Raw genomic sequence first — 22,684 nt, 5'->3', positions numbered from 1 at the left:
CAGGGAAGAAGTTCTTCCTCGTGTTCAGGTGGAGCTTCCTGGGCATCAGTTCCTGCCCGTACCTCCTGTGCCATTGCTGGGCCCCAGGGAGCAGATCCCGGTCCCTGCTCTGAGCCGTCCCCGCTCACACTGACAGACATTGGTGGGGTTCCCTCTCAGCCATCTCTTCTTGAGGCTGAACAGCCCCAGCTCCCTCAGCCTTTCCTCACAGGAGAGATGCTCCAGTCCCCACATCTCCTCTTTGTCACCCTCTGCTTTGGGAGTTCCATGTCCCTTTTGTCCTGAGGAGCCCAGAACTGGACCCAGCACTCCAGATGTGCCCCAGCAGGGCTGAGCCGAGGGGCAGGGTCACCTCCCTGACAACATTCTTCCTAATGCACCTCAGGATCGCCTTGGCCTTCTTGGCCACAAGGGCACTCCTGGCTCAGGGACAGCTTGTTGTCCACCCCCATGTCCTGGGGAGGCTGCCAAACCACACACATGGATCATGGCAGTTGAGTCTCTACTCCTGCAGCGCAGTGAAGTCCTAGTAACACTAATGAGATAAAACAAGTATATGACTTAGAAGTGACCAGTGAGGAGAAAGGGGTGAAACATGCTTTTGAGACTTGACAGGTTTGTCCCTAACTGCACAAAAAAAACCTGCTCTTTTTTCTCTGGAGCCAGGTAAATTTCCCACCTTCAGGAAGGGGAGGTCTTGGGGGACTTTTTATAGCAACCATAGGTGAATAAAAATCACAGCTGTAGTTTATAAGATTAAGCTTGGTATATATGATATACCTGCTGTGGTCATCTAATGACAGGTGAGGGGACTACAAGATGATCTCTTCCCAATTCTCTGTTCTTAAGGCAATATTAAAGTTGAATTTTCTCTGAAAATGAGATATTGAAATATAAGAAAATATAAGCACCTTCATGTGTCAGTTGCTCATTTTTATGTAAGTATTGTCTAGTTACTACTGAGTATGTAGATTTTTTAAATCACCCAGATGAGTTTGAAACTGAAGAAAGCATGTCAAAGGAGAAAAAAATCATAATGATTCTGACTTCTTTTAGTATGTTATACTATCATGTCTTAATTTGTTTTTGACAGCTCCTTATTATATACTGGAGTATATATAATAAAGGTGCTTTTTGGATCCTATTCCCTGGATACCACAATAGCGTCTTGTGTTTTTATTATGTTTGGTTTAGGAGTATTTTATTGATCAGCTGAGGTCAGATGGAGTTGTTCATCTCCCTCGACGCGTTACCAATGAAATTGCAAATAATACTCGGTATGAATTTTATACACAAGGAGGAGTCATCTTTGCAACAAGTCGGATCCTTGTGGTAGATTTCCTTACTGACAGAATTCCTGCCAATCTCATTACCGGTAAGAGCTTAATGAAATACAGGTAAGAGTGTTCTGTTTGAAAATACACAATGCTTAATTCTATATGAAGAGTTCTACTAACAGCTATTGAGGTTGAAAAATTATTCCTTTTTTTTCCCTCACCAAGACTGAGGTAAAAAGAGCAAATATGTAGTTCTTTCATATTCTTATTTTTTTTTCTCTCAACTTGTTTGCCTTACTTAATCATACAGTTTTAAAAGGCTTACAAAGAAGAATAATTGACTGCGCTTGATGACATATTGTTCTGTGTTCTGTTGGACAGTAGCCTATCATCAAAACTGATTTAAGATGTCATGCTTTATGAACCATGCACACTACCTCTATTTTTGCATTAACAAATTACTCCTGATGATTTCTCATCAAAAAAATACCTCACTAGTATTTGTATTGACACACTTGGACACTATGAAAATAACAATATTACAAAGTAATGCTGTTACTGTGATTGTAAAGATTTGGGGAATAGCTTGCAACGTTTTTATTGTAGTTATATAGAAGCTATACATGGAAGATGTGAGACTTACCCTTTTCTTCTCATGTTCTGTTCCCCTTCTACCTCAGCCACTTTTGTTTTTATGTTCCTCTTTAAGCTGGAAATCCTGTTACAGCCTGGAGAGCTGGAAAAGGAGATGTCTAAGAGCCAGGGATTTAAGAATATTTTCCTGTTTTCTAAGTGTTGACAGCTTAATGATTAAACACAGCTGAATGTTGTATGCTTAGAAGAAGTTAAGTTTCTGCTTCAGAAGCTGTACCTTCTTCCTTTTAGACAATCTATAGCAAGTTCCACTCTAAAACATTTTGAACACTTTTATGCTGGATTTGAAGAACACCAAATTTGTCAATTCTGATATTTCTAAGTTCAGAAGAAGTGAATAGTTTTTCTGGGAAACCTGTGATAATTTCTCTTTTTCCCTTGACTCCTTCCCCTCTACCTTTCTACTCTACCAAAGAAGAAAAGGGAAAAAAAAAGAAGAAATACAGTAAAGTTTTAAAACTGCTGCTGTCCTGTAGTGCCACAGAGCTGTGACAGGTTTTGCATTGCCACCAGAGGTCAGTGTGAGAGCAGCTGCAATGGATTGGTTCAATGGTTCATTCATTCCCAGCCACCTAACACCTGGGTCCGTGTGCCTTGTCTGTGTGTGAGATTGTACAACAAAATCTTGTAGTAGTGTTTCATGAGGAGATAACAGCAAAAGCCTTTCTAGGTTTTAAAAATGTCAATTTTTAAATCAGTGTGAATTAACATCTGATGAACTCATAAATCCAGCTAAATGAAGATAAGAAATTATCACTGCAGTAAAGCAGAATTATTCCTGGTGGCTATAGCTGAGTACAAATTATGTACCTGACAGCATAGTGAAATTGATGCAAGTTGGTGTAATAAAAAGTGGCAAGTTATTTGTACCAAGGCTTACAGAGCAGGTGTGAACTCCATAAGCAGATATATTTTGACCAAAAGCAGGAAGGTATTATAATAAACACAGTCTTACTGACCTCTTAGAAGTTCTGTCTTTCCTGTCATGTCCATCTGGGGTAACACTGTGATAAGCTAGAAGTTGCTCAGAGATGGATATGATCATTATTATGTACTGAAAAGTTTGCTTCATAGGACAGGTCTAACAATATCTAGATAGAGAAATACCTTGTAGTGGATTATTTTAGGACTTAATCATGAATAGCAAGCTGTTAATGGAAGTCTTTTCTGGATGCTTGTTCATTTAGCAGGCAAAGACATGTTAAAATCAATAGCTGGGTGCTGAGTTGAGGAGACTTGTTACAGAAATTAAACAGTCTTTATTAGCATATGTAGGCACAAGGTAAAACCTTTGATGTTTGATGTCCTTTGCCTCCATTTTAGAAAGGCATTTATGATTCCACTGGAAGCTGTGAACAGATACTACACAGGCCTTACTTCCGTAGAGGGAGAGGGAAAATAATGCAATGTGCTGTTTAACATGATTAGCATGAGGAAAAAGCAAGCCTTGGTTTAGCAGGTCTTGGCTGAGTGAACTGTAAACTCCAGAAGTGTTCACCTCAAACACATAATCAAATTAAACTCCTCTTTCACTTCTCTTTATTGAAATGTGCTTGATAGGTCTTTAATTCCTACTACACCCATAGCCATAAAGAAAGCTGGTGGTACACTCATATATTTGATAATACTTGCTGTTCTTGAATGTGAATATGACTGTCAGATGGGAGAGAAAAGAAAAATAAATGTTTTCAGATGTTCTTTGATTATGTAAACACTTGAATTGTTACCAACGAAAGTTACTTGACAAGTCTGTATTTCCAGAATTTCTATTAACAAAAGAAATCAACTATCACAGCCTCAAACACATCAAACTTGCATTGTTGTAACAGTGCAGTCATGCATTTTCTTTTCCTCCTTTTAAAAGGCTCAAGTTCAATTTATGCTTCAGGAGTAAAGAAATTTACAAGCTAGTAAGTCCGGCCACTCATGCATAAGCTTTGTTTATTCTGTTAAAGATGCATTATTAACCCAGTTCTGTTATTTGGCAATCCCATGGTATTGACACTGAGGAATCATTTGTTTCAACTTCATAAAATTTGTTCAACCTTAATTTTAGAAGACTTAAATTCCTGTAATTAAAAGAACAGTAGAATAATAAGGCAGTTATGGTGAGAGAGGAAAAATCTGTACAAACCTGGATCTTACTGTATTTTTTTTTTTAAACTTGATTTTTTTTTTCTTTTCCCAGGCATTTTGGTGTACAAAGCACACAGAATCATTGAGTCCTGTCAGGAAGCATTCATCTTGCGACTTTATCGTCAGAAGAACAAGCAAGGCTTCATTAAAGCTTTTACAGATAATGCAGTTGCATTTAACACTGGCTTTTGTCATGTGGAAAGAGTGATGAAAAATCTTTTTGTTGGGAAGCTTTATCTGTGGCCAAGGTGAGGCACTTCTTTACTTCACTGGAGAGTTAAACTTAGAAGAAAGATGAAGGATGTTACAGTGGGTTCCTAAGAAAATGAGGTGCTAATCTGTGTTCCCTCTTGTATTCCCTAACAAAATTTTTTCAGTTTTTAACAGAAGTAGTCTTAAAGATGCTGAATTTCTGAGAGCATTTTTGAAAATAGACTCAAATTGACTCTATTAAGAGGATGAACCTTATGATAGAGCTGTCCTTTTAGTCAACAGAAATCACAGCAAAAAGTGACATTCTTAACAGTTTAACTTCTCTTACTAAACAAGAGGTTTTAAGCCATATAATGACAGGAAAACAGTCTCTCAGTTCTTCTAATCATGGAGGTGTTTGTTTCCACCTGTGATAAAACTCCATGCATCTCTTTCTACATGGCAGATTTTTTCAATCTTCTTATACACATATGTTGTGTATGAAGAAAATTTCTTGATGACTGTTAAAAAATGAATTGCCAAGATGTGGCATGCACTGTGTCTTCCAGGAGCAGATCCACAAATGGAACTGGACACTCTCTGAGGACCCAGTCATCTTGCCCTGGGCAGGAGCTCTGCCCATTTGTTCCACTAGTCTGGGCTAGAATGTGTTTCACTCCTTCTTAATGAACTGTTCCTCTGCATTGTAAATTCCTTAACAGTCTTTCTTTCAGTATCCCAGGGAAGTAGAATTGGACATACCTAGGGTAAGAAAGATTACGTAGAAGCTCTCTAGATTTCCTTCTTTAACTTCCATGAAAAGACCTGGGGCTGCAGGCTGCAGTAAGGAAAATGTCCATGGAGTTGCAGAGGTCAGCAGCCATCAGGTTCTCTGAGCCTCATCCTGTCAGGAACAGTCAGATGGCATCTCTGGATCTGAGCAGATGGAGTGGCTCCAAGGGCAGGTTCCAACAAGGACCTACAGGTTGTCATTGCAAGCTGGAAACGTCACAAAATCTGCTGGCGCAGCCGTGTGATTTCAGAGAATTTGTGAACACCTTCCAGTTTCTCCCTCATATGATTTTGGGCTTATTTTAATGTTTGCTATGTGTGGTGATGATGATGCAGAATCCAGTGCAGTAATTTTCCATGGATCATTCACCAACACTATAGGCTCACATGACTAGAATGACTTCAGTCATAATTGTGGAACAGATGGTCCAAGGCTGTTCATAAGATTGCAGTCTTCACATCAGTAGAAACTGGTTTTGGAATTAACTTACTTGTTTACATTTAAAACAATTGTAATTGCAGTTTATAGAAACTTTTGAGTAATTCTAAGTCAAAACTATCCATAGAAATCTTAAGAAGCCTTTTTTCTCCTAGATTTCATATAGCAGTGCACTCCTTTTTAGAGAAGCATAAACCTGAAGTGGTGGAAATACACGTGGCAATGACTCCTGCTATGCTTGCTATCCAGACTGCAATCCTGGACATTCTGAACGCATGTCTGAGGGAACTCAAACGTTACAACCCAGTTCTTGAAGTAGAAGATCTATCTTTAGAGAATGCTATTGCTAAACCTTTTGACAAGGTAACCATTTTGATTGTTCTGCAACATCTAAGTAACAGGATATAGAGCTCCAAAGTGCCTGCCATGCAAACAGAAATGTTATTTGCAAAATGAACAGCCAGCAGCAGCTGAGTGTTCTCCCATGATGTGTTTATTACTGGTACAAGGGAGTGTAATGGTGATGTGACAGTTGCCAACAGAGTTTTTGATGTGTTGGTATTATTGTTCTTCCTTCATTTCCAAAGTCACAACAGTAAGAACACCCTGGTTATAATAATAATTGTTGCTGCTGTTATTAAAAAGATAGTTCTAACTTCAGCTCAGAATACTTTGGAGATAAGTATCAATAATTACCACACACATACTCCCTTTTTCCTTTTGGCTTTCGTGCTTGTGTTTTTTATTTTCTCTAGTAGGAGAAGCACCATACATAATAAACAATTTGCACATGCATGCATCTGCTGTATCTTTAATCTTGTATATCAGTAACTTTGTGTTCATTGTTATTTTTGACAGATCTGCAATGTTTGGCACATATATGCTTTCATTAGGATGAAATCAACTATAATAGTGCAACGCAGTTATTGGTTAACTGTGATTTAATCTGCATGGAAGGCCTTCTGTATTTTAAATATTTGAAGGTTTTTTCCTTGGGCTCTATAAGTTTCACATCTTCATGGCACCTATCTGATTTTGGAAACTAAATGACATTATAATGGTTTTTGCTGTACCTAAGTAAAGGACACTAGATATTAAATACAACAGGCCAGTACCAGTAAAATAAAAGTGTTTTTTTATAGTTTTACCAGTAGATAGAAAGCATTGAATTATATACATCTGCTAATTGCTGAAATGTTCTTCATAGAGACATCTATATTATGTTAACTTTGCTAAAATTTGGTAATTTATATCAAAACAAGTACGTAACCAGTACATCTTTATTTTGGTATCTGTAATAACTTTGAGGAGCCAGAGCGTCCCCTGTAAAGTTCAAGTGCATTCTCAGCTTGGTTAGAAGCTATAATGCAATAATATATGTTTGACACTTCAAACTTGCCAATTTTTATTTCCAGACAATACGTCACTATTTAGATCCTCTCTGGCATCAGCTTGGAGCTAAGACAAAGTCTTTGGTCCAGGATTTGAAGATCCTTCGTACTTTGCTACTGTATCTAACCCAGTATGATTGTGTCACTTTCCTTAATCTCCTGGAGTCACTGAAAGCAAGTGAAAAAGCTTTTGGTGAGAACTCAGGTAAACATGGAATAACAATACAAGTTAATGCATGAAACAGTGTAGTGTTGATGTTTTTAATTATCATTCCCAAACATGAAGGTATCTAATTAGGTTTTACACAACCAGCCATAAGGACGTAGGTTTTTATTGACAGATAATTCTTTCATCTTCCCACTTAACTGCTGTTACTTAACAGTATGAGAGCTGCATCACATTTCTGTCTTTTATTAAGCTGGTGATTACACAGCAAGCAGGTAGGGCAGGTATTCAAGCTGAATATCTGGGGCTTTACTGCAGAGGATTGGAACACATACACATTGCAGATGTCAAACTACTACTGCTTCCTCTCATTTCCTCTCCAGGCTGGCTGTTCCTTGACTCCAGTACTTCAATGTTTGTGAATGCTCGAGCTCGAGTTTATCGCATTGCAGATGAGAAACTCAATCAGAAAGGCAAAGGCTCAGGCTCCGAAAAACGTGATGTAAAGAAGGAAAATGGTACTGATCATTCCTAATTTTAAGTCTGAGAGTGTCACACGATTCCAAGAGCTTTGCATATTATTACTTGTGCTCTGGTTCCCTGCATGAACTTCCACTGCTCAGGATCTCAGTCTGTTAGCTGGGATAAATTGAGACATAATCTTAGTTCCAAAACTATGTAATAAACAACGTAGAAGAGTCACGAAGTGGGGATTCTCCTAAGCTTGCTCAGCTGATCACTGGAAGAGTTTTTGTGGAATTGTTCTTGCATTACATTGATGTTTAGTTTCATCTTTATTATCTTATGTGAAGGAGTAGGAGGCTGTGGTTGCTTTTATTAAAAAAATATATTCAGGAGTTTCAGAATTGAAGAATGAGTGAATATTTCAGCATTTTGCTTCACAAAAGCACTTATCTCCATTTATAAATTTAAGAGTGTTCTCCAGCTCATTAGCATAATAAGTTGCATATGTAGGCTGTTGAATATCATATGTGCCAACAACCATCACACTATTGACATCTAACCACTGATTTAAAGTCTGAAGGATATTTTGGCTGCAAGAGCTGCTATCTTCAATCTTACTTTGTTTCAGAACTGAAAAGGGAATTGGTTCTAGAAAGTAATCCAAAATGGGAAGCTTTGAGAGAAGTACTGAAAGAGATTGAAAATGAGAATAAAAACAGCGACAACCTTGGTGGTCCAGGTGAGAGAATACAAAATTTTATAAGTTTTCTAGTACTTCTGCTGGTTTGTACTTCTACTTGACCTTGGAGAGAAGGAACTAACTCTTTTCTGTAGTTTTAGCAAAGAGCTTGTTTAAATTTAGTAATTTGTGGCCTTAAGATGAGTTTAAGTACATTATGTACATAAACTATGTAAAATTAGATAGTTTTACATAAACTCTTACTAGGTCTTGCTCTAAAAGAGGAAATGCTGTTCATTCCTACAATGCAATACTTTTTAGGAAACAACTGCATTATTACGAAAAAACATTTTAGATTATGTTTCAGTAGTATACTGATACCTTTGTTCCAAGCCAAATAAAACTGATGTGAAAATTTATAATGATCAAGGTACCATTCACTCATTTCTGAAGTTTGGGTTCACAACAAAAACAGGGGTTCTGTCTTACACCCTTATATCTTGAAAATTCTTCTCAGGCACCTGAAAATTTGCTTCTCATGAGTTGCATATAAATGAGGTAGAAATTAGGAGGCAGGGAAGAGAGTCTAACTGCTTTGCTGCCTTTCCTATTTTAGGGCTTTTGATTCCCTTAAAATTTAACAAGTTTTATTTTAGGAAATAGTAAGGGTAAAAAAATGCTCTTTTCTCCCACCCACAGTGTTCTGACTCTGGGTAAGAGCTGGCTCTCTCACCTACCCTTGTAGGAGTTTATCTGAGTCAGCTTGCAGAGGATTGTTATTCACAAATGTCAATAATACTGTGTGAAACATGTGTTTTGTAGACTCTCTAACACAGCTGACAAATTAGAATGGTCTAAATTAAGTTCTCTCTTATTCCACATCTTAAAAATGAGTCGTTGTTCAAGTATGTTTTAACACACGCTATATCTGCCTTGTTTCCAATGGTCAGAAGGAAAACTTTATGAAATTAGATACTGTAAGAAAAAGGAATGTTGAACTTCCATTACTCTTCTCTAATTTTATTTGGTACAAAAAGCTATTAAATTTAGATTCAAAGTCCAGAGCGACTGTGGCAGCCGAATGTCAAGGCATTTGGCAGGCACAGAGTTTAGATCAGTGCAAGCCCTTGGCTCGGGAGGTGCTTGTAGCTGGATAAGAAGCACAGCATTACAGGCTGTAAACATGGTCTTGTTTCTTGACTGCAGGGCAAGTGCTCATTTGTGCCAGTGATGACCGAGCCTGTGCACAGCTCAGGGAGTATATTATTGCTGGAGCAGAAGCTTTTTTAACAAGACTATATAACAAAACCTTTGGAAAGGACGAGAAAGCTGGAGAAGTGTGGAATAAGGACAGAAAAGCCATCAAGTCCAAAGGAAATGCCAAACCAGACACAGGACCTCAAGCCAAAAAAGCCAAACTCACAGCTTCTTCAAAACAAAATAAGCACAAGAAGCATCAAGACCGGACTATAATCCAAATGATAGGGAAAACTGAGGAGGAAAAGAGAGAGGAAGTCGAGGTGGAAGACATCAATGAATTAAGCGGTAGCCAAGAAAGCGGCACTGAAGAGACCATTCCTGAAGATTTTGATGTGAACTTGCCCTCAGATTGTTACTATGGAATTTTCAAGGACCCACTGACAATTATCCACCCGCTGCAGGGGTGTGGGGATCCCTACGCACTCACTCGGGTGCTGCACGAAGTAGAACCCAGATATGTTGTGTTGTATGATGCAGAACTCACTTTTGTTCGGCAGCTGGAAATCTACAAGGCAAGCAGGCCTGGGAAGCCTTTGAGGCAAGTTGACTTGGCCAGGGTAATTCTAGTCTGAAAATAAAAAAATCAAAAGTGCACTGTCAGAAGTTAAGGCAGAACATGCTGCTGTTCATTTTCATTAGCTACCTTTCAGTTCCTGTTGAGCCCTTAAGTTTAAACAAAAGCATAACGTCTGGTGTAACCAAAAGATAATTTTTACTTTCCAGCAGATATTAGTCCCTTAACAGCCGAAACATATCTGTTAAAAAAAAACCCAAACAATTCCAAGACCTCTGCTTCAATTGTTTTAGTGGCAATAGATAATTTTGAGGTGGTGTAGTCTCATTTTAAATCATCTCTCAAGATATGATTTTTTAAACAAAAGTATTCATTTTGAGTTTAATTAATTTTCACATTTCCTGATGTTTATCATGCTGAAGACCAGTTATTCAGAAACTGCAACAGAGAAGCAAGTAAAGGAAACACAATAAAGAAAATTAGTATTTGCAGTTACAGCATTAGCTGACAGAAATATCACCACATTGGGTATATGTATTTAATACACCATGAAATTGTAATACTCAGTTTTATGAATAAATGCCACATATTAATTAAAAATTTAGAAAACTTAAAATTTAATATACTTCTAACTACTTTGTCAGGCACTTACTGCTCCCAATGTTAAATTTATTGGTTGTGGATTTTTTTAACTTAATACAAAGTTTTGTGACCTCTATTTTTTTTCTCTTTTATACTTACAGAGTTTATTTCCTCATATATGGGGGCTCCACAGAAGAGCAGCGCTACCTCACAGCTCTGAGGAAAGAGAAGGAGGCCTTTGAAAAACTCATTCGGTAACACAATTAGTTTAACTGCCTTTATTGTTAGTGTTTCATGTAATTCCCTAATATGCTTACATTTTAAATAGAGTGAAGTTCTTTACTGGGTGAGGCTTTAAATAAACTTTTAATTCAATTCTCTGTTGGATGTAAAGACTACTCGTCTGTTGAGAATCAACAAAAAGTCACAACTTTCCTTTTCAGAGCAGCTGGTATTTTGTTTAATAATTTTGGCAGCATTTAATATTAATGTAAAGGCTAATCAGCATCACTTGATTTTTTTCCTAATTGTCTATGAAGTTCATTTGTGTAATTGTGTTTTTGTAGGTAACATTTCTTGTAAGATAATTTTTAAAGCTTTTATAACATAAGTCAGTTGGGGAAACAAATTTTTTCATTGGACTGTATAAGACTGTATTTTTACTGACAGTGCCTTCTCAGCTGGTTACAGTGCTATTACTAGTTATTAGTTCCTTTGTAAAAGGAAAAACCTAGAAAAAAACAGTAAATTGCATTTCTGATCAGATTGGCATTTAGGATTAAACTATATATAATTTTACATCTGGATGAAGGGTATTGAAGTATTTCAATCTTCTTTATTCCTGCATTTGCAGTTTTTAGTGTGTGTTTGTTTGTGGTTTCTTAGAGAGAAGGCCAGCATGGTTGTTCCTGAGGAAAGAGAAGGAAGAGATGAAACAAATTTAGACCTCCTCAGAGACGCTAGACCTGCCTCTGTCTCTGCTGACACACGCAAAGCAGGTGAGCAGCTCCTAGGACAGGCTTGCAGCCCAGAGTTTTCCAAAAGTCCTGTAACTATTGCACTTTAAATCCCCCTCAAAGCATTGGGGGCAGAAACACCTTGCACATTGGTTCTGCAGTCTTCATACTAAACAAACATTATTTCCCAGTGACAAAGGGCTCTGGTTTCCTTTGAAAATACAGGTTAATGAAGTATCTGACCATTAAGACAGATCCCATTTGGATTGTTTCTAGTCAGATTGTTGGTTATGAGGCTGTCTAGTGCTGTTTGTAGGAAGAGAAATTAAAACATAGAAACTGAAGTCTGCATATGGTTAAAGGCAGTGTTGTCCTTGAGCTAATAAATGTTGGGGACTTCTTTTCATCTTGGAAAAACATGCTGCCTGGATAAACAACTGCACATTATGGGTTCGATCACTTCTTTTTCAATAAAGCATCCTTCTCCTTTTGGTGCAATTTTAACCACATTTTTGTTTTTTTCATCTAACATGTATGCTATGCCTCTGCTTGTTTTTCTCTGCTGATGTTTCTATAATCCTGCTCTCCTTTGCCATGTATTCTCTAATCTTTGCTGTTGTATCTTTTGTGGCCTTGGTGCTATATGTGTCCTGCAGATCTGTAGAGGCCAACACATAATTCCTACAATAAAAGCTGTATTTCTGTGGGAAACAGCCAGAAATAAAAGGGACCAGCTTCATTATCTTGTTTTGCAGGCAGCCTTTTAAAGATTTCCCTGACTAATTTAAATAATTTTCATCTACAACTTAATGTATTTCATTGTCACCTATACAAAGCTTACAGCATGTAGCATGGTAGCTCTGTCAAGCTGCAAAGCATGCTCCATAAATTACAGTATGTATTTAAGCAAGTGGTTTTTTTCTCTGATGGTAAAAAATCAAATGAAGTCTGGATTTATTGTACTGCTGAATTTGAGATATAATTTAAGATGATAAGTCCATCCACTGCAGAAGCCTTGGCAGCAGACAGGAAAACAACTGGAGCAGGAGGTGCCAAGTATGGGGATAACTGCGTTTATTTTGCTCTTTAGGTGGACAGGAACAGAAGGGTGTTCAGCAAACCATAATCGTGGATATGCGGGAATTCCGTAGTGAGCTTCCATCGCTGATCCATCGCCGTGGGATCGACATTGAGCCTGTGACTTTGGAAGTTGGGGATTATATTCTAACCCCTGATATCTGTGTGGAGCGGAAGAGCATCAGTGATCTTATTGGTTCCCTAAACAATGGCAGGCTGTACGCACAGTGCGTGTCCATGTGCCGCTACTACAAGCGGCCAGTTCTCCTCATTGAATTTGACGCTAACAAATCCTTCTCCTTGATCCCACGAGGTTCTTTGCAGCCGGAAATTTCCAGCAATGATGTTACTTCTAAACTAACCCTTCTCACCCTGCACTTCCCAAAGTTACGAATCCTGTGGTGTCCCTCTCCCCACGCTACTGCTGAGCTGTTTGAAGAGTTGAAACAAAACCATCCCCAACCCAACGCAGAAAAAGCGATGGCCATCACTGCAGATTCTGAAATTCTCCCTGAGTCAAACAAGTACAACCCTGGGCCTCAGGACTTCCTGCTAAAAATGCCAGGGATTAATGCAAAAAACTGCCGTGCTGTAATGACCCACGTTAAAAGCATTGCAGAGCTGATGACACTGTCCAAGGATGAGCTCTCCAAGATTTTGGGTAATGCTGCCAATGCCACACAACTCTTTGATTTTATTCACCTGACCTATGAAGAGGCACTAGCCAAAGGAAAAAGCAAAAGATGATTCATGAGATTGTCAACACACAGCCCTGATAAGTACTTTGGCAAATACATGAAATATTTTAATAAATGCCCCCTCTAAGATAACCAGCTGTTTCTTGCTAATGCTGTCCCATCAATTTTAACACGTGACTTAATTACTGAAGGCAAGTTTCAAGAGGAAAAAAATATATTTAACTGAGAAATGTGAATTATTTTTATTCTTTTTGAAGCACTTTAACCAATTCTGTAATACCACTGAATTAGCTAAATGAAGTTTTTACTAAGACCATAAGAATTAAGTGCTAAGACTAACTGATAAAGGTGTTTTCTTGTAAAAGTTATGATGTCTTGTTCGAGCTAAAAATGTGCTGTGTTTTGATTAGTCTGTGTGACCTGCTACATGATACAACACTGCTTTTACCATTTTTAATGTCTCACTCTCTGGCAACTGCCTGTTTTCAATTGACAGTGATGGAGGAGTTTGTTTAGAATATACTGGGACTGAATTCTGAATTTTAGAACATGACCGTAAGCGTTTGTCATAGTAAAATCCATTTGTATGCTATGCTCTACATTTTGCCTGCTTACCAGTTATACTTGTTACCATTCCAAAGCCAGTACTGCTCTGCCTTGCTGGATTTTGCAAAGGGCTTTCCTTTGTTCTGACTGGGTAGAGATTCTGTGGTGCCACAGTGCAAATTAATTTTGAGTGTGCCTTACTTATATTTTTAAGAGGCTTTGTTTTTTACTCAGTTTTGATAGCTCTTTCGCCTCTTTCACTAGGAAGTGAAAAACGTGTATACCACTGGCACTGTTCCTTTATACCAAAGAGTAATTCCTCTTGTAAAATACCATTGTTTTCTAAGCAAGATTTTCCAAAACTTGAAAGTTCTTCCAATATTGGCTTCTTTTGAGTCCTATTGCTTTTGTATTTTTATGTCTCAAATCAACTGTTTGTCAATAAACTCAGTAAAGTCATTGTCACATAGAAGATAATACTTTTAGCATTTTGTGTAGCATAAAAGAGGGAAAAGTTTGTGAATGTGTGCATTGTTAAATTATAATATTCTACATTGAACTCTGATCCAATTGTATAACAAACTGCCATTGCCAAAAGGGTTGGTCCAGTGTTATTCCATACTAATATATTTACCTTTGCTATTTACAAAACCTTTATCTATGACTTTCACATGTATTTATACGATTCTAATGGGAACCAACAGACCAATATTATTTCCTTCATGGAAGGGGAAAATATTTTTTGTGTTCAGGTTCTGTAAAAACTTTACTGTGCACTTTAAGGTAAAATGTTTATTGTGCATTTTAAGTGTGAATTATGAATTGTTAACTTTAACCTATGGCTGAGCTGTGACAAATTTCCAAGGGAACATTTTTCTGCAGATGAAAATTGAAGATGAAAATAAGATTAAAATTTGCTAATTATCTTGTTTTTCATTTGGCTATATTGATATCAGAACATTTTTATTTTTAGGGTGTGGTTTACAATCCAGATCTTAGGGTTTCTGTTGCCCTGGATTCTAATTTACTTAATATGAGAAGTCTTTCCATGAGACTTTTGCTTATTCAGACTGATGATGTCAGATGTGCTGAGTATTGAGAATGCCTGTAAAGTGTGCTAAGAGAACTGAAAATCCAAGTAAGATCAAGCTGTCCTGAGTGCCTGGCCTGTAGAGCCTGGTTCAGAAAAGGGCAGCTGACAGCCTTTGAGGGCAAAAGTTGCTTGTGCCATGGGCATTAGGGTGCTCCATGAACTGTGGGTTTGGGGTTTTTCACAGATGCTGCCTCAGCTCTCTCAGTGAGGTTTGGGGGTTCTGCATTGATGTGTATGGGGTGAAAATGAAGGGTATAGTAACAGGTGATAAAGTTGTAGCCTTGTGTTGTGTGCTAGATTAAAGTTACATCATGCAATGAAATAATTATTTGCTAAATATTTTAAAGAAATTGCCTTTTGCTTGTATGTGTGGAGCTTTTGTAAAGCTTTTCCTTTTTTCTTTCTCTATGTAGGTTTTGCCCTTTTTCTCTAGAACAGCAAAGTAGCACTGTTGCATGTTGTTATTGCTCCTGTGCCTTGGTATTTCACTGTGTTAGGTTCAATTGCCAGTTAGAGCTGTGTCCTCCTGGGGCAGGAGGTACAGACTGTGCTCCCAGGTGGGAAAGGTCCTGAAATAACAAAGCCAAGGCTCTGCCTGAATGCAGTTAGAACACAAGTTTGGATGAATGATGAAAATTCTCTCTTTGATCAACAATCATGGAATTTGTACATCTTGTTATTGCTGATATTTTAAATGTGTGCTTTTTTATTAAAAAAGCAAACACAAACACCACCTGCCTTCAGTTTGGCTGTCTCAGCTTCTTCCTTATCCCCAAGACTTTATGTTCCCAGGTGACTCAGTAGGTGATGCCCCTCTGTGTAGGGTTCATGTGCTAAAGAGTAGCCAAGTTGCTCCTGTCTGAAGTGTCTCCTGGGCTCTGGTCACTGACAGTTCTTCTAGAATAACCACACAACCTCTTAGGAGCAAATGCAGCTTATATTAGCAAGTCTATTTAGCACAGGATGGATCAAGCTGCAGTTCCTGTGTTTAAGTTACCTGGTTACTATTCCTGCTGATGAGGACACTTGCAGTTTTGAGCTTCAGCTGCAAAAGGAGGCTTTGCTGGCAGTGTTGTCACTGCGCAGTCCCTAACCAAAGCAAGCCTTACCTGCAAAATTACTTCTGCATGAACACGTAAAGGAGGGCTTTTCTGGTAGCAGCTAGATTGATTGCTTTCAAAACTTAAATATAAGCTAGTTGACCAGAAATGCACAGGGTTTATAAAATAGGTAGCTATGATGTTAAAAACAGTGACTCTTTTGGAAAGTGGAAAAATTTAATGTGTGAGTATTGTTGTGATTGTGATATCTTATTTGCAGAGTGACAGTACAACCACAAATAACTTAATTTTTAAGGATTAAAATATTTGTCTCTAAAGCTTTCCTTAGTCAGGATTCCAATTCTGACTGTGAAATAGAATCCAAAAGCAAACATCTGCCAAAAAATAATTATTAAAGGGATGCATTACTTCTATGCCAAACAGCATAAAGAAATGTAACTGAGTGTCATTAAAGAAATTTGTCCTGTTTCCAGTATTTCAGACTCCATGAACTGGGTTTACAATCCTTTCCTAAGGACCATTTTAGGATAAAGTTCTCCTTAGCCCTTACTCCAAGATAACCTAAATTAAATTAATATTCAGTTGATGTGTTTTGTAAAATATGTGATTTTAAGAAATGCAAATAGGGTCAGAAACTGAAAATTCAGAAACCATTGCTCCAGCATTTTGTAATACTTTTGTCATTATAACTTATTTCATATGTTCATTCTTCATTTAATAGCAAGAATTTTGAATATTTGAAGAAACAAACTAAAGATAATCTCTTTTATGTGTTTCATATGAAGTCTTTAATATCTGGTTAACTGTTAGGTACCTTCTTGCACTGAAAATACACTTGCCAATAGTATATGCACCTTCTTAATTTGCATGTTTTGATAAGGTTGTACAAGGGAATTCTCAAGTCTTTTAAAGTTTCAGTGCCATTTTTTGAGTACAAAGCTAATCTCCCTGACTTTTCAATGCAAATACAAATAGGCTGGCCATTTTTCTACTTGAGTTTTGATCTGTGTTTTGAAAGCTTCACCTCAGTAAATTAAAGTGAAGAAATATCTTCAGTCACAGTCTTGAAAAAAAGGGAAGAACTGTTCAGTAGCTTGGCTGGCCAAGACTTAGCTGAGAGATGAATTCTTACTTAAGTTGTTGAGGGTAACCAGGGCTGCTACACTGTTATGGTGATTTGTTGTCTAAACAGAAGATGTTGCTGCAATATATCAAAATGGGCCTGTGTATGTACTAATTTTAGTGTCATTTTTTTTAAAGCATGGCAAAATTACCTTAATTCACAACTGCTCTAAAGCAGTCTTCCTAGGAATATTTAATCAGGGATGGATAGATACCATTTTCTCAGCTTGCATTTTACTGTGGTTCTGCCTGTGAGAGCTTCCTTCTATGAGTAAAAGCATAGTTTTCATTTCTAGGGGTTTTTTTCTTTCACCTTGATCATCTCCTATCAAAGAGCAGGAGCCTGGAGTTATTAAACAGCTGACATTGTTTCCAAGCTGGCGTTATTAGTCAGCAGTACAATCTTGTTCTTGCACTCTCAGCTTCTTCCTCAGCTCTCAGAATGGCACTAAGACCATTCTTATTTTTATTCTCTTTTGTTTAGGAAAACACAGCAGCTACGTTGCAAAAGTTTTGGGAACTGACTTGCCTTTTTTAATGTAACCTTTCTCATATAAGTTCAGATCACAATCAATAGTCAAAGTAAAACCACACATAAGTCTTCCTGGTTTTGACATGCTAAGGTTTACCATGAGCTAGGCCCAGAGTTTTTAAAACTATTAAGCTGGAGCTACTGATTAAAGTATTTTAGCCAGGAGCCAGATAATAAGTTTATAATTTTGAAAGTAGAATTTTCATAATCACTACTAAATATTATCACATTTGTACAACAAATTTATAAGGGTTTTATTTTAAAATCACTATTCATATATTTAGCTTCACTTTGATAAATAGTTCAATGAATTCAAATTTCATCCACCCAAACTCAGAAAACTTGGAATTTCACATAGTTGAATTAGCAAGAAGAGAAACAAATTCCCACCTGTAAATTCAGTGCAATAGCTCTGGTTTCTGTCTCCTTAATGGCTATTACCTGTTTCAGTTGTCCACAGAAACATGCTAGTCTTAAATTTCAAGCACATACAAAACCATCTCCCAAGGGATTCAAAGCCCAGGAGTTTTCCTAGTGAAACTGGCACATGAAGCCTAAACTTGACAAGGCTGCATTTCAGCCCCTCTAAAAATAGGCAGCATAGTTCTAATTTGAGCTCTCTGCGTAGAGCCCTGCAGTTCCATGAGGATACACAGTGGGACACGTGCATTATCCCTCCTCTAAGCATCCTCTAGGGTGAATGGAATGTCCCAGCAATGGCCCAGCTGTGCAACTGCAGTGGAGATCTGTGTGTCCTGTACTCACAGCATTATTTAACACTGAATTAAGTAACATTTGACAGTTTCTTCATCACTTTTTTCTTGTGAAAAATGTAAATTCTTGTGAATTTACATTATTCGAAGATTCTCTATTCAACTTTTATCTTTCTTCTATTTTAATTCTGGAATTTTCTGATTTATTTCTTTTTCACATCCTTTATCCTAACCATGACTGTCTGTATTCTTGTCCTTTTGTTTCTCTTCAAGAATGCAGCTTAAATATTGTGGCAATTTGTCATGTCTGTTGAGCACAAATAACACTGAATTGTTTGCAAGACTGGCTGCACTGAAGCCTTGTCCAGTATTTATTATCCAGGGGCTTACATGAAAAAAGTATTGTACCTTGTTTTCCTTTTGGTCCCAGACTTGAGGCATTGTCACACTTGGAAAGCTGACACTCAGAAAAGAGACCAGCAGGTTGGCAGCTCTTGTAATATTTAATTCTTGGTTTTGTCTTAGATTTCTTTTTGAACAGATTAAAAGCAGTCCAAATAACAGACACAATAAAATCTTGATCAGTTGATTTTATAAATTTTTCCCACCCTGGCAAAATTTTGAAGTATCTTTTATGTGTCACAAAATCCTTAGACCCTTATGCATAGATAGCAGAAGCTGCAAATTTTCTTGTGGCATTTATATCCCATGACCATTTTTACATATTGCAGTACTACCACTGGCAAGTTCTCAGATCCTGCAAAAACTCTCATTTCATGCTTAAGCATTTACATTAGGATGTGGGAGATCTGCAAGAGCAAAAATATTAACTACATGTCTTCTACTTTTGTCTAGTTTTTCTTTATTGAAATCCCCCTCTCTAGTTCTTCCCATTGTCAAAATACACTTTGTTTCTGCATCATCTTAAATCTCTGAATGTTAAGTGTTGGAAAGAACTATGGTCTTTAAAATCAACATATATTTGTGTTAAACTATCACATGATTCTAACTTCTGCAGTCTCTCTAATGCTCTAGTTTCATTTGTTACAGATGCATTTGGAAATCTATCAATCCACTTTCTCTACAGCCTACACATCGTCTTTCCAACACTTCCAGTGTGACATCTAGGTGAGCAGACACTCCTGACCAAAGCTTGACCACAATGTAAATGTTCAGATCACCTGCAGCTATAGCACAATGCAAAATCTAGAGATCCTTCAAGAAAATCCTGCCCATACTAAATATGAGAAAATACCTAAAATCTTCAAGACATGTCCTGTGCAAATCTTGGTGCATGAGGTACTGTCTATACAGACAGTCTTTCAGATAATTAAGATGTCTCAGCCAAGCCTTGAACTGCAGCAATAAACCTGCTGTACTACAGTTAATACAACTGTTAGGGTAAGTTGCTGTTTTCTTAAATATTTGCATTATATTGCACATCACTAGCTGACAGAAGTCATAATCAAGTTTTCCTTTTTCACTTTAATATTTACTTGACAGAAGGTCTGAGTCACATACTAAGTTACCTGAGTTCTTTTCCACTAAGTGCTATTGGTATTAAAATGTAGAGATTTGGGGTTTTTCAGTTAGCCCCACAAGCTCCTTAGGGATCTCTGACATATTTCTAGTGGCTTAAAAAGCTCTTGTGTTATTACCCAAACAGAGGAATTTCAACTGGTGTCCACCAGGAATGTCTGACTTTTCTTGGGCTTCAGCCAGTGCTGTCCCACAGCAGCCCGTGCACACACACAGAACCTGCACATCTGCACTGGCCATGTCTCCGCAATGACCCTGAAAAAACCAGCTAAGCCCATCCCTGGTTCTATATTTAAAACTGTTTGTTTAATTGGTGGAGTGCACCAAGAATAAATAATGAGCTAATTCTGAAGATCATTCCCAGAACAGCCAGCTCAGATATTTTTCTGCAAGTCAGAACTCTCTCCTCTCCTTTGTTTGGGTTTTCTGGATTTTGGTGTTTTTAAAGGTTTCTTTATCTGAAGGTGAACAGTTTTATCTAAATGCAATTGTAGGAACAGTACAATATTTCAAGCATGAAGAATTCTGCACATAAGTGAGGTTTTGCAGTGTTTGTTTACTGAATATAAAAATAGTTAAAAGTTCAAATTCTAAAACTGGATCAACAATTCTAACCAGATCGGAGATGAAATTTCTCCCATGCAAAAAAATCCCCACCAAAACCCCACAAACAACAAAAAAAAACAAAACAAAAACAAACAATAAAGCCCAAAGAAACAACAAACCAAACCAAAAGTCATTTAAGGAATACTACCACCAGAGTTTTTCCAATGTACTGTACAGACCTTCTTTACATTCCTTGATAACAGTTAAAAAAAGGAACTTAAGTACAAATTTTATCTCCAAAAATAAGCATTAAAAAAGACTTAAAGAGATACAGTAATTTCTTTTTCAAAATTTTCATTAACATTTTAGCTGTAATAGGCTATAAAGGTTTGATAATATTTTTTTTTAAAAAAAAAAAACTCTTGTATTTTGCTTTGTTCTAATTGTTCTAATTTCTTTGTTCTAATGCGATCTCCTGCTTGATTTGGGCATGGATCTCTGTATCTTGGTGAGTGCACGGGCAGAGAGATGAGGTACAAAGTAACATACAAAGTTCAGAGTGCAGTGAAATGACTGCCCAGTAATAGAATAGGCTTGCTCATGGACTTGATGATTAATAATATTAATATAGCAATTGTCCTCTTTAATGACTATGGACATAAGTGGATCTGATTTAACTTGACCTACTGTGGTTGAAAGAATACAATCTTTAGTCAAATAGCAACCAGACCCTGGGAGAAGAATACTGTATCTCTTTGCTAGGTTATAAAATAAAGAACTTAATTCTGTCATGCACTCGGTGTTGTACTCATTTCATCTCACAAATAGGGAGCCAGAAAAACTAAAGGCAGAGGGTTATGCCCAAGCTGATAAAGCAAGTCTGTAATGAAGTGTGAAACTGAAACTCACCACTGACTCATAAGTCAGTTTAAACCTTAAAATCTTATCTTTCATATATTTCCGTATGCTTTTTCAGCTCTTGTATGCTGTTGCTTATTACCAGTTTAAGATGAAATCTTTATTTCAGTAGCAGTGTAGTGATACTCTGAGCAGCTTACACTGAAGTTTCTCTTGATTCCCAGTACCGATGCACCAATTCATCCTGTCCCAAGCAAAAACATTCTGCCACCTCTGGTATAGCTTTGGGATCAAATATGACACCTATCCCATGGCATGAGGTTACCAAAAAACCTGTCTAGAAGCCAGTTGAATCTTACTTTCTGGCTTGTGTCTAACTACCCTGTAAGACAGGAAAGCTGTGGATTAGCATGGAGTCAAAAACCAGTAAGTTACTGTTTGCTGCTAGACTTCCTCAGTTCAAATCCTTTTTCTAAGAGTGGGTTTTAAATACTCAAGAATACCAAGAAATTCAAGCTGGCAGGCAGGACCCAGTTCAGACCTGGAAAATCTGCATTTCTGAGCAACTGTAATTAGCTTGACCCTTATTTTTAGGGTCACACTGCTTAAACTGGCCAATATCAAAATAGGCTGAGGGCCAAATTAGTTATGATCTGGATTTATTTATTTAAAAGTCTCATATGGACCTAATTTGCTATTTTGTGTTAAGAAATAATGAGTAAGTAGAAAGGATTACGAACACATGTTTGGCATAGAGAGGAAGAGAGAATGCAGCCATAGCTTCAATTTTAGAATGTCTTACTTCATCATAAGCTTAAGTTTCAAAGCTGACACAGGAATTTTGGTAGATCATGCCTCATTTTCAGCTCATTGCATCTTAGCTGAACATTGAAACCTCTAATTTGGAAGCTCAAATTAGCAGCTATATGATGGTAGTTTCTTCCCCAATTGTGTGTAGATGCCAACTAGAGAATCTAGACATATGATCAAGTCTTTAAATGTGGTTTTATTAAGTAAAATCACAATCAATATAGGGTGACAGTTTTTACAAAACAAAACTTCTTATAGTCTGCTGTCTTACCCTTAATATCTTGAATAATTCACCCTGGAGTTTTCTCAGCACTCTATGTAGAGAAAACAGGTACCCTTCCTTGAAAGTGCCTTGCTTTTTGGCTAATAAAAAAAAAATTAAAAAAAAATAAAATAAAAAGTAACTGTTCTAGGTAATTCCCATACTATGTTGTGTCAAAATTGTATTTGAAAAGTTGAAGTTCCCCCAGGGAAAAGTAAAAACATCCCTGGTAGCATATACCAGTTAAATATGAGTGCAAATCACTGCTTCCTTAACTATTTATGAAAATTAATCTTTTGGTTGGGTATGAGATGTTTATACTTT

General features: G+C 37.3%; 1 protein-coding gene across 1 annotated transcript in view; it reads left to right on the top strand.

Annotated features, from left to right (window-relative positions):
- The window catches only part of ERCC4 (ERCC excision repair 4, endonuclease catalytic subunit), a 16,230-nt gene extending 580 nt beyond the window's left edge, over window positions 1–15,650 (top strand). The window contains exons 2-11 of the mRNA XM_015643291.2: window positions 1,195–1,375; window positions 4,120–4,315; window positions 5,646–5,853; window positions 6,906–7,086; window positions 7,431–7,565; window positions 8,141–8,251; window positions 9,398–9,989; window positions 10,709–10,801; window positions 11,433–11,545; window positions 12,594–15,650. Of these exons, the coding sequence (XP_015498777.1) occupies window positions 1,195–1,375; window positions 4,120–4,315; window positions 5,646–5,853; window positions 6,906–7,086; window positions 7,431–7,565; window positions 8,141–8,251; window positions 9,398–9,989; window positions 10,709–10,801; window positions 11,433–11,545; window positions 12,594–13,327 (2,544 nt within the window). The 3' untranslated portion in view covers window positions 13,328–15,650. The remainder of the gene's footprint in view (window positions 1–1,194; window positions 1,376–4,119; window positions 4,316–5,645; window positions 5,854–6,905; window positions 7,087–7,430; window positions 7,566–8,140; window positions 8,252–9,397; window positions 9,990–10,708; window positions 10,802–11,432; window positions 11,546–12,593) is intronic.
- The last annotated feature ends 7,034 nt before the right edge of the window (window positions 15,651–22,684 follow it).

This window comes from Parus major, chromosome 14 (assembly GCF_001522545.3).
Source record: "Parus major isolate Abel chromosome 14, Parus_major1.1, whole genome shotgun sequence".
Taxonomy (NCBI): Eukaryota; Metazoa; Chordata; class Aves; order Passeriformes; family Paridae; genus Parus; species Parus major.
The sequence above is the reverse complement of the archived record's forward strand: the minus strand, read 5'-3'. Positions and strand labels throughout refer to the sequence as shown.